The 12489-nt window shown below is 38.6% G+C and overlaps 1 protein-coding gene across 1 annotated transcript in view; it reads right to left on the bottom strand.

Annotated features, from left to right (window-relative positions):
- Nucleotides 1–2166: 2166 nt before the first annotated feature.
- LOC126354136 (keratin, type I cytoskeletal 9-like) overlaps nucleotides 2167–12489 on the bottom strand; it is a 115924-nt gene continuing 105601 nt past the window's right edge. Inside the window, exons 9-10 of the mRNA XM_050003533.1 lie at nucleotides 6943–7023; nucleotides 2167–3635 (exon numbers count right to left, since the gene is read on the bottom strand). Of these exons, the coding sequence (XP_049859490.1) occupies nucleotides 3435–3635; nucleotides 6943–7023 (282 nt within the window). The 3' untranslated portion in view covers nucleotides 2167–3434. The remainder of the gene's footprint in view (nucleotides 3636–6942; nucleotides 7024–12489) is intronic.

The following is a 12489-nucleotide window of genomic DNA, read 5'->3' as shown; positions in this document are numbered from 1 at the left end:
TTATTGATTGTTACATAAGATTTGTAATTACAATCTAACCATGTTAATATTATCAGTTTTGTTAACGAAAATGCTGTAATGTTTTAGTAAATCAGCTTCCTATTCGTTACGTCTTGTTGTTGGTGAAATATCATATTTGCGCTCTGTTGCTCTGCTACTATCTTTGACTTGACTGTGGACTTAGGGCTCGTTAGTTGTAACCACTGCACGACAAGAAATAATTATTAATAAATAAGAAAAATTAAACGACAGATAATATATTGGTTTGGACCTGTTGTTGCTAATCAATTTTCTGTTGAAGTGTTTTATTATAGGATCATCACTGTGGTGCCCAATAATATGGCCCTCTGCTATTGCGAGGTTTTATATTCTTATACTAGGATGTCAGAGGTAATTAAGGAAGAAGAGACCTGCAGCTTATTCTTCGGAACAACAATTTATAGATCACCCAAAAGTCAGTATGGCTATAAGGAATACTATTATTAAAAAAATAAGATATAAAATTAATTTGAGCTACTGAGGTCTATAAATACTGATTAGCATGAAAAACGTAACTCACCTCTCCTATTTGTTTCAGCATTATCTGTACGTGATTTGACATTTCCAAAAACGTGAGAAAGTCACTTTGAATATATTTAATGCTGATGAACTGTAATGACTGTTTGTTTGCTATAAAGTTGTATGTCTGTAGTAATAGATCAGCACAGAACAAGATGGAAAGAGTGAATGGCATCCATTTCTTGAGCAGGCACAGCTTTTCTCTGAGTATTGGTTATGATAATACCTTGTGCACTATGACTTCCCTTGCCATTATCACACACATAATTGTGATGAATACCCACCCTCCTCTTCCTCTTAAGGTGCACATCACCTTGATAAACATGCTTTGGTATGTATATATCAGTTATTTTAGGTTTTCATATTGCTTCCAGGAAGTAAAATTGCAGTGATTCATCATATTTCAGGGGAAAATTTTCTATACGAGAAAACGTTTGACTGTATCCAGAAGTGTTACTGTTAACAAAGTAACCACCTTCAAGAATTTACATAAATGAGGGCAACTTGCTACATTTGTAATAATGGTAATCAGTATGATATACATACCTCATATTTGCTCTTTAAAATAAGTTTTATAGTCAATAACTGGAACTATTTGTTTTCTATTTCGCTCCTGCTTTATAATTTTTTGAGTATGTGATTTAATATCGGAGTCTTGAGTGCAGTGTTACTTTCAGCTCATCATACATCAAACTTTTTATAAATGATTTTGTCAGCTGCACATAAATGCAAATGCTATTCTATGAAGCAATATCAGAGAATGTATTCAGTTTATGATGTGTAGATTTGAAATTTTTGATGTCAGTTTCACAATAGGTAAATATGCCTATAGTGTGATGTATTGAGATTAAAGTGTATCAAACGGCTCACTTAAATTTGTCTAGTTGATTACTGGAATGAGACTAGCTTAAGGAACATTGACATATTTTCTTTTCATTGAAAGATAATGAGGAATCCGTTTTTATATGTTCATTACCATGATAGGAGCAAGAAGCTATGATTTCTTTTACAAAATTAGCAACGCCATTTTGCTATTTGCAGACGATGGAACCAAATTTTCGCTGTATAGTGTTGTACTCTCCTAATATAGAAATGTATATTATTGTAGGCTGTTTCATAATCTGTCCCCATTTCAAAATGTACTTCACAATGTTGTTAAAATGTTTCACCTATCATTGTTTTTATGTCATTAAAAACAGATCAGTCTATTCACTTTAGCTCTATAGAGTAATGGAAAATATGTTAAATTGACACTATGTACTGCTCGTGACTTAACATCTGTGAATTACAATTTTGTGAATTTCATGAACCCTTCAGCAATCTATTTCTTTACTACTTTCACTGTGGAAGTATGCACACTGCTTACAAAGAAAAAAAGCAAATTTAGAAATATTCAGTTATAAACTCAGTGAGAAACTTTGTTATAAAGAAGCACATTAAAAATATTGATTTTTAGGTTAACTGCAATACTTTGGTGTGTATACATTTCGTACGATTTATGTATGTATCTCAGATATATGGCAGATTTAGGAACCAGTAGTCAGATGAAAATCATTATTTTTGAAGATTCATGTAAGGTACGATATGGTATAAATGAAATAAAGGAGATAATATCACAATTTACATTTATTGACACTTTATGAATTTTAATACAAATCTTAAGTCTGCATCTCTCACAAGTAAGCGATATGTTTCAGAGTTTGTTAATAACAACAGTGAAACCCTTCAGGTAACTCACATTAAAATTTATAAAAAAAATCTGTCTCTAAAAAACCGAATGGTACTAGTCTGCAAATATAAAGACATACACTTACATGGAAAATCATAGAATTCAATACATGAAAAAAATGACAAAAATATCTTACAATATCATACAAAAATATGATTCTATTATACAAAGGGAACGAGATTATCACATACTGAGCCAGTTAATCACTGAGCAATATGTTTTAGAATCATGCACAGTTATTCAAAAATCAAGTGTCGGTCTGTTAGAACCAAGAAAGTGATTTGTATGTGAAAAACTTGCTTTTAGTAAGAAACCAGTGAGCAGCAAGTTAACAGACCAACACTCAATACATGAAACATATCATCTGTGCACAGACTACTTGAATCTGGAGGTGTATAGAGTGTGCGACAAACACACATGCTAATGCACCACTAACATCAATTTGTTATAACATGAGTGACATTAGTTTCGAGCTTATCCTTTGTCAAACAGGGGACACTAATAATCCTTTATGAAAAGAAAAATACCTCACAATGACAGATAAACCCTTCGTGGCCCAAACAAATCGTTTTCTAGCCAATAAAACAAATCTATGATTTCGTTGAGATTTAAGTGAGATATTCAGAGCTAGAATAAATGGTAACATAAATAACGCAAGGTATGAACTCGTCTTCATATGGGAAGTCTTCAGCCCATCCAGACGTCTGTAGATAAGCGCCTGTATGAAGATAAGCATGAGATGGAGAAATAAAATTTTAACAGAAAAGCTGTTTTATAGCTAGTATTAAACATCTGATAAACATCATGTTCATGAACATTATTGTAAAAATGATTCGATTTGTAGTGTAAGCACTCTTTTCTGCAAATGTGAAATAGATTTTGACCATTGAAAGCTGAATGTGATAAACTAAAGGAAATGAATGCGTTTAGTGTGATTTAGCCAGTCTGTAGAAGAGATGAATTTCAAGTAAAACAAGTACGAGGGTGTAAAGCAGTGCATGATGGTGATAGGTGAAACTGTGGTACGAAATAATGTCTAAAGGGCCGTGCAAGTTATCGGTGATCAGTGAAATTTGTAGACTGTCAAGGCAAGATGCCAATGGCGATGTGACGGCGCACTTTGTGCAGCCCTGAGGGATCCCTCTGCTTAGGGGTAGCCGCCACCGTCCAGAGAGATGCTGCCTCCAGCTGTGGCGCCTGCGCCCCCTGCTGACCCGCCGATACTTGCACCAGCGCTGGCGCCAGCACCACCGCCACCGCCGCCGCCCCCGCTGCTGGAACCGCTGATACCGCCCAGCAGTCCGCCCAACAGGTTCGACACGAGAGTCTTGAAGACCGAAAACTTTGCCTGCAATAAGAAGAGAAGGGCATATGGGACTCACGAAAGATTAAGGGGCACAAACACTGTAACTAACCGAATACCATTAATGCGACAATTACTTCTTCAGATATTCTATGACATTAGTAAATAGGCGTATCACTGTGGCTGCATTGAGTTCCCTACACGATCAAGTTCACGAGATGATTCTAATCGCGAATCTAATGCAGGGTGAAGAAAGAAAATTTGATAACGTCAGAAAGGGCTAGGGAACATCGAATCACAATCTGTTCCTCATAGTCGTAGGTGCGGGCATGAAACGACAGCCAGTTAATGACAGGCACGTTGAAGTCTGTCCGAAAAGCGAAAGTGTTTCGATGTGTCTAGCAGCGCGGTTACGTCTGACTAAGTCGCTTCTTTTAGAATGCAAGTTCATTCATGCTCTCCATGTATTAGCAAAAGTTAAACAGGTTTAACCAGCCATGGATATTAATTTAAAGTTTGCCTAGCTTTGACTGTTCAACTGAAATTATTTCTACAGCTAGTCTGATTAGTAACAGCACTTTATAGCATATCAGGTTGAAATTTCCTCATCTTTTAGTCTAATTATGAATTAATGCCTTCTTACGACCAACTTATACTTCTAGTGGAAGCGGAATGAACTCTACCTAGTTAACAACCAAATTGTAGTAATTCAAGATTAATGAGTGTAACGCTCGTTTCTGTCACAGAGCAACAAGTAAAACTAAATCGGACTGATACCAGAAGAGCGACTGCAATGCTCATTGCTTTCACAAAATAATGAGTCAATTATACTTGAACAATGGCCGCAAGTACATCGCCGACACAGTGAAGTTAAGCAGTCGGCTGTGCGACAGTTTATATTTATTTTTAGTGCGTCGCCTAATCAGGAAAAGTTGTCTTGACGAGTTAAAGAGTTTGTAATTTTACTCAAGGTTGCGTATAACAGGAGTTTATTAGCTTCATACGCTTCATAAACGAACAAAGAGCAAAATTATCTGAATATTCAACTAAACTCAAGAAGAACGGTGTTAACGCTGGGTAAGGTACCAAAACTCACCTGTAAGACTGCATGGATCTCACGAATTCGAAGCTAATGACTCCAAAATTACAGTTTACAATATATGAAATTTTCAACACGACCTGCGTATTAGAAATACAAATAAGGGAGCTGTTCTGCATAAGTATCACACTACCGCAGATTCTGAACTTACATTTCCTAAGGAGAACAAAGTCTGCCAAACAGCACCAGGTAGTCACTAGCAAGTGATCCCTCTCGAGCCTCTCCAGAAACTAGCCATCTGCCATTCCCTAACATTCTTACTCCTTCCCAATTCCACGTTTCTAAAACTCTGAATGTAGGGGGTGACTCTATGCTGTTGGCAACGTGCGATTGAAATTGTGGCGTCATCGTCTCGTAGCAACGTTTCGATGGAATGCGTCTCCATTATCTTAATCTTCGCCTGACAAGACGACGACGCTACTCGGCTGACAACCCGTGAAGACTTCATACATTCGCCGAGAAATCCTGCGCTCACATAACACATGTAACTTCTCTCCTTTTTTGAACAAGACGCTCATTTTAAGACCCGCATCTTCACGATGGGCTAGCCATCCACAACAAGGGTGCTGTCTAGAGCGATGCAATTCTACTGGCTGAACCAGATTTTTAGAGCGAATGCAACTGACCATCCCATGCTGGTTGGATGGTGCCACAGTGTTTTTCTTTAAGATATTCGCGATATTCACGCAGAAAGGCAAAAATGCATACTCAGTTATTCACTGGGGACTGTAGGGTGGCTGTGACTTTCATTGATCGCAAGGAGTGCAGGCACCAGCCGGCTTTCAAAAGGCGCGGAGCAAATCACAACCTGAGTCCTGTGAAAGCTGTCCATAGCCCCAAAGGAGGTGTTCTTCACCTGATGTGATTCATAGAATAGGCCACAGAGACGTTTCTAGCGACACACCATACCAACATGGAGTGTATGGAGACCTTTACAAACACACAATGGTTGTAATCTCACTAAACTAACTACGTCATAGCAATCAGAAAATAAATTAATAATGCTTAGTAGCACGTAACAGTAACGTCGCAAGACATTAGCTGGGGCATGTTACAAGGCATGCATCTTCACGCCCTCGTCACTGACTTGCTGTCGTTTTATGGTCATATTTCCGACCGTTGACTATCTACAAAATTTTGAACAATTCAGCTTCCGTTACCCAAATCTGACATTTTTTCTCTAACATATGTATCACGTTTCTGTCTGTTTATGAAATATGCCGCACATAGCAAAGATATTACAGATCTTTATAACAGTTAAATGTGTTTTGGAAAGAGTACAGTTTTTACTTATTTCGTACATGGTCCTACTAAATTAAGTTCCTATAATTTTTTTTTCCTTTATACAAAACTTTTACAATACAAAAATAAAATTCATTAGCACCACTATCTGAACCACAGAACATAAATTTTAATGTGACCCTTGGACAACTAGGGAAGTCGAACATGCTTTTATCTCCAATAGCAACTAATATCAAGCACATGGTGGTGTCACTTTACTATAATGGGAAAACAAAATACAGTATCTCAAGACTACTGACTTTTTATCATCAAGTTCATTTAATTTTTTCTCTTGAAAAATTCTGAAGTTTCTTTCAGAGGTGGAATCTAATCCTACTTTCCCCACACGTCTCTTTATAAACTGCACTTTGCTCAGTGACAGTTAATATAAATTGAGAATAGAATCTACAAAATATGTTTATCAAAATTATAGTGAAGAATGTAACGTTACATATGCTCTGGTTTTGTATAAGGAGAACCTTTAAAGGTGGAAAAATTTCCAGAACAGTACACTTCTGTACATTGTTCCTTTGAAATGATAACTATACTGCACAGGTATCATATTTTCCCTGGGTGGCATCTAGAGTCTGGGACAACAGCCACCATACTTCTCGGATCCACATTGTTAGACCTCCTACATCATTTCGTGCATTTTTGTTTTATAGTTACTTTAAGCACCAAATATTGATCTGAATATTTATTTTCGAGTAAAACCTAGCAAATAGGAACTAGAACAAAAACGTCTTGCCAACGAATTAGATTGCAGTCAGTATCAACAGAATACTCTTTCCATACAACTGCCTCAGCGTCCTAGGTTGTTAATTCTGTGTACCTCTCTACTCCGACACTTCACTCCCAGCCTGTCCTTTCTAAAATCCTCATTTCATTCTTTGACTGTCCGTTTAAGTTTCAACATTCAACATTACCCCTGCACATGAGAGAGATGAATTACAGTGTAAGGGCCTTACTTACCCTAAGTGCTCCAGACACGGAGTTGCTCAGGACATAGACGGGGTCATAGCCGCTGATACCCCTACCAATCAGGTCCTCGTACTGAAATCAGTATCACAATAAATGTTACAAACCGTGTTTACAGATTAAATTGTTAATAAAAATGGATACAATATAATTAACAACAAGAAAAAATACACAGACACACACACACACACACACACACACACACACACACACACACACACACACACATACACACACACCAAATGCAATTCCGTCAGTAGGTGAGACCGTTAGTAAACGAATTTCTCTATTTTTTCAGTGTCGTATAGTTATAGAGGGCTACGACAATAGCACAAAATAACTGCTTATCAGTTCTGACTAATGTTTCGTTAAGGTATGAGTCATTCAGACCTCTATATTACAACGTACCGATGGGAGGCATTCTTAAGTAAATCTTACCAAATATGCAGTGACGGCAATCAATTGCTTAGCGAGATGTCTTACTTTCCACAATATGTTTATACATCTGAGACTGATTTTTCCCTTAAGAAAACTGTATCTTGTCTTACGTATTACTTGAACTTCTTTGTTAAGAAAGAACGAGAGAAACAATCTCAAGAATCTGGTACTCTTGTCACAAAGTGAAGGAATTTGCTAAGAGTCGAAAGAAAACGTTGACCGATGGCGAGAAATATGAAAGCAGAGGTAGCCCATACTTGATTTCGCATTTGATACACAAGATGTAGACTGACGAGAGGTTTAACAGCCGTAGCGACACGTCCCCTTTCAAAAGTGATTTCACAAACTTTCTCCGCATATCTTTCTCTGCTCTCTTCCTGCTCGGTGCGCATGAGCAAGTTTGAGGGCCACTTTCGTCGGTTGTAAATTTCCACACGCAACGTCTGCGTTATTTTTTGAGCGATCTGTTAAAGAGGGAACCCGCGATAGTCAAATACTCTCTCCTCGTGGCCAATGCAATCGCTAAGAACTAAATTTAAAATGTGTCTTTGACCTCCCGTAATCTCGTCACCTCTACCGTTGCAAGTATAATCGTTAACAAAATACATCAAGCCCTTCTTTTTTCCATATGTTTGCAGCCTGTTACTGCTTTCTCGCAAAAATGCAACTGCTTTGATTATCACATGTAACATTTCGTTGACAGATTGCAGCAGGCGACTCTAGTGAGACTGGAGCTGTTTTGATTAAAATGGAGTTTAATATCGCGTAGACATCGAGCTGAATACCACGACTTTCGTTGGATGGGAGTGTGGAAGGAAATCGTTTGTGGCTTTCTTAAAGGCAATAGCCCTCGTTGAGAACTTCAAACATCCGTTTCTTCGGGTTTAAATGTTTTCTGGGATGTCTGGTTTATTGCAGTGTTCATCCGAAATTCACCGGAAAATCCCTTATCGAGTATCAGAGTCATTTCCGAAAACAATTCTCCGGAATACCTACCACAAAAACTCCCTGCAACCTTGTGGCTAGCATGGGACGACGAAGCGGAGCGTAAATTGCTTCCTGTAGTGAGAACACGCACTATTAAGAACCATGTGCAGTCATGTGAGATGTACAGGGGTACCATTATAAATCGTAGTAACTTCAGTGTGATTGTGGTATTTTAATAAAAGTATCATTTCTGTTTTTCTCACTGCGAATTCCTTTCTGCTACCTCCTATACTATACTTTATTATGCTCCACTACAGCAGCTAAGTTTAGTCCTAGTGACATTGACATATGTTACTTGAAAACAATTTATTTCCTCCTTACATTTTTCACACCTTTTTAGTATGCAGTAGCTACGCAGAGCTGAAAAGACTAGCACTGTACAAATTAGCGTGGAGAACTGCGTGGAATCAATGTACCGTCTGAATGCCACAACAGCGCCGTCAGTTATAAGCCTTACGCTTTAATGTGTCAGACACAAACGTAAACAAACGAGAACTTTCGACAGCCTGAGAGAAGGTGAGTGGTGAAGGAGACCAATGTCCGCCGTCTTCTCACAGAGCTGGCAGTCTGCTTCTGTGACTCGTGCTTCGGCGACAGGAGAAATGACGCACCATCACAGGGGTCGCCGATGCCTTTTGGTGTCATGGGAGGAAGGGTTGCATAATCCAAACTCGATATGATGGTCTAGCATTAGTCTCTTCACTCTTTCCAAAATCAGAAAGTAAAGAATTAACCACGCAAAGTGTAGCGAAGTACCCAAATCGTTCGGTAACGGCTAAGGCTCAAATGTTCGCTGAGCTTGACGATGTCACGATAAACGAGGCAGATCTCTACCGGTGCCTTGTCCAACCCCGTAATTCCCCCCCCCCCCCCCCCCCACCCGCCCCCTGTTAAAACCTCCAGGTTAGAGTGCCTCCACTACACAAGGACGAACTTGACTATACAGCTGTGGCTCTAGGCAATAGTCGATATTGAGTTCAAAGCGGAAAGCTGGCAACGGTCGCACTGCCGCGAGAAAACGTCTAATCTACTTTCTCCCGGAGGCAGCGACCACCGTGGATTGAGTCCGACGCATAGTGAAGGCCGGCTCACAATACGGAAAGTCCTCTCACTTCGACATAAGTGGCTCTCTTAAACTGTGACAGCGGACCGTCCGCGCCGGAACGTGTGGCTGGACTTACACTGGGCTCGCCTTTCTCCACAATCACTTCTCTTAGCTCACGGTGGAGAAAATTCTGACAGAGGGCAATTGTGGTGCCTCCCTTATTACCTATCATTTACAGCCAGCGCTCTTAGATATAAGGCGTTCGTCTGTTTCGCCATGAAGGCCACGATTTATTGAAGACACAACACATACCTTTGGCCCCACTGAGCTGTATGAAACAACTTCGGAAATTTTTTATGCACATACTAAAAAGGACAAAATTTCTGTGAAGAAAACTGCAAAACACATTGGTCTCTTGTCCTTAACATAGGCAACAAAGAAGCAGTTAAGAAAATGAAAGCCAGCCAGTGTGACCAAGCAGTTCTAGGCGCTTCAGTCTGGAACCGCGCGACCGCTGGGTTGCAATTTCGAATCTTGCCTCGGGAATGGCTGGATGTGATGTCCTTAGGTTAGTTAGGTTTAAGTAGTTCTGAGTTCTAGGGGACTGATGACCTCAGATGTTAAGTCCTATAGCGCTCAGAGCCTTTTTGAAGAAAATGGAAGAAATGTCCAGAATACAGATAAGCATGCGGCGTAGTTTTGTGACCGAAATTAAGAAACGTTTAGAATTGTCTAATAAATGATCAATGTGCTGGGCATACGATTTACGTCGAGGGTAAATGCAGCAAACAGAAAGCAAAGAAAGGTAGCGAAAAGACAGAGTAATCACTATGTGGAAACATCGTGTTATCAATTCACAATAAGTATGTGAAACAATTTTGATATTTATGAAGCATTTTTAACTGAACGTGCAGATATGAGACGCAGTCTTGAGTACGAGCAAAAGTCTCCATACAACATAACTGCTGCAGCGCAACCAAGTACTAAGAAGAAACTTGGGAGATATTTGCGCCAAATGAGTACACTATTACGTGCTAATTAAACGTGAGAAAAAAAGACGGGTAACTTTTAAAATATATTTTAGACAGTTACATTGAAAATTAAGGAGATAGTTAAAGCGCTAAATGAAGAGGTATTACAATAATACAGAGAAGACATAACCCCCTACCACATAATGTATCTTCTATGAGGTTTTTGCTAACAAATGAAGAACAGTTAAAATGCTACCAGAAGTAGCAGTAACGAGCAAAACTGGATATTTAGACAAAAATTACAATATCTAAACTGATCTTGAGGATTGTTGTGTGTAATAGATATGCAGACATGAAAGAGTACCACTAGAATCGGAGATATGGGGTCAATATAATACTAGCTAAAAGGTAAAGATGAAAGCTTCAAAATTTTCACAACCTTACGCGAAGTCAGGTAAAGGTTACGTAATGAAAGTTATAAGTGTTATATCAACGGCAGCAGAATGTGAATGTTTCTAATCTGTCAAAGTCCAACATTTACCGTACGCCGTAAAAATTTCGATTTAACTACCTTTTCTCTTTTAGGTATTGGGTTTAAAAACAGTTATGCAATATAAAACCATGTGTAGGATTTCTGGATTCCTAAAACCATTTTGTATATCAGATTTTGTGTTGTGGAATTGAGAAAAATAATTGTATTTTATTTGCTATTACTGAATGTCACACTGGCAGAAAAATCATAACTTAAAAAATGAAAGACGCTTTCCTAACAACAGTAATTAAAATGAAAATTTTCCCTAAATTATCAGTAGAAGAAGAAGCTTCACAGTATATTTGCTGTGGAATGGCTAATACTAAACAAACCTCACTCGTTGCTTCTTGGCACTCTTCGTACGAGGAAAGTAGCGGGAAAAACTATGGAAACGATACATTCTCAAGCTGTGATTTGCGTCGTCTTTGTTATCTTTTTATAGTAGTCCTGTTGTTAACCCTCAGGCTTAATACGAAAGAGACTGGATTCATTTATTGGTAAGATAATGACGAATCCAATTAACATCAGAATTCTTAAGTTTCAGTTTCACACAGTGTAATGGACACTACTATTGCGTTTAGAAATTATGTGAGAGTAAAATACGTCGATTTATGGTGGACAGAGTAAATATGGAAGATTAGGCTGCGTTATAAGTTGTTTGGTGGTAAAACACATGAAAGTGGTAACACAGTGTAGGCTCGCTGATACTGACGTATTAAGTTATCTTCCCGAAAAAACGTTCGTTCTTCTCCCCAGTTGACATCCTAGTTTCACGGGTTGTTGTGTCTTAAGTGTAATTAACTTAGACGGAGTGGACAAAAATAAGGAAACACAAATCAATACCATGCCTGATCCGGTGTCGGAAAAGGCCATTCAAAACAGTTATCAGTCTTCTCGGAATGCATAAATACAGGCCCTGTATGGTTTTCAAAGGAATAGTAAAACTTTCTTCCTGCAAAATAGTGGCAAGATCAGGTAGCGATGCTGGAGGTGGATAGCGACCTCGCACCGTTCTCTCCGAAGTAGATCTAGTGTTTAGGAGATCTTCATGTGTCATTAGATAGTCATTAAGTTCGACTCTTGGCAATTGATTTTCAGCGGTTTTCGTTCTCACCCATTCTTTTGACGACGCTTTCGTTTGTAACCATGTCAGTCCACTCTATTTTGACCGTTCTTCTACAACATAACATCTCGAAAGAATTTAATTCCTTCTCTTCCTCAGCCCTCAAAGTCTCAGTTTCGCAGCCACAACATGTCACACTCCAGAAATAGTCTCTGAGTAGAGCTTTTCTTGTTTTCAAGACTGGTGGTTTTTAGAGACCTTCGTATTCTTGATAGGTACAGTTTTTGATTGAGCAGTTCTGCATATGACTTCTCCTTTATTCTGTGCATTGTTGCTGAACTTAGTTCATAAATAATGCAACAAATTAACTCCCTCAAGCAGTTCGTTATCACTCTATATTCGGACTTTGGCTTCCTTTTCATTTTACATCCTTTTATATTATATCCGTCATTTTCGTATTATATCCTTGATGGCTTCAAAATCTGCAGCACTTTCAGGTAGGTAA

This window comes from Schistocerca gregaria, chromosome 3 (assembly GCF_023897955.1).
Source record: "Schistocerca gregaria isolate iqSchGreg1 chromosome 3, iqSchGreg1.2, whole genome shotgun sequence".
Classification (NCBI taxonomy): domain Eukaryota; kingdom Metazoa; phylum Arthropoda; class Insecta; order Orthoptera; family Acrididae; genus Schistocerca; species Schistocerca gregaria.
The sequence above is the reverse complement of the archived record's forward strand: the minus strand, read 5'-3'. Positions and strand labels throughout refer to the sequence as shown.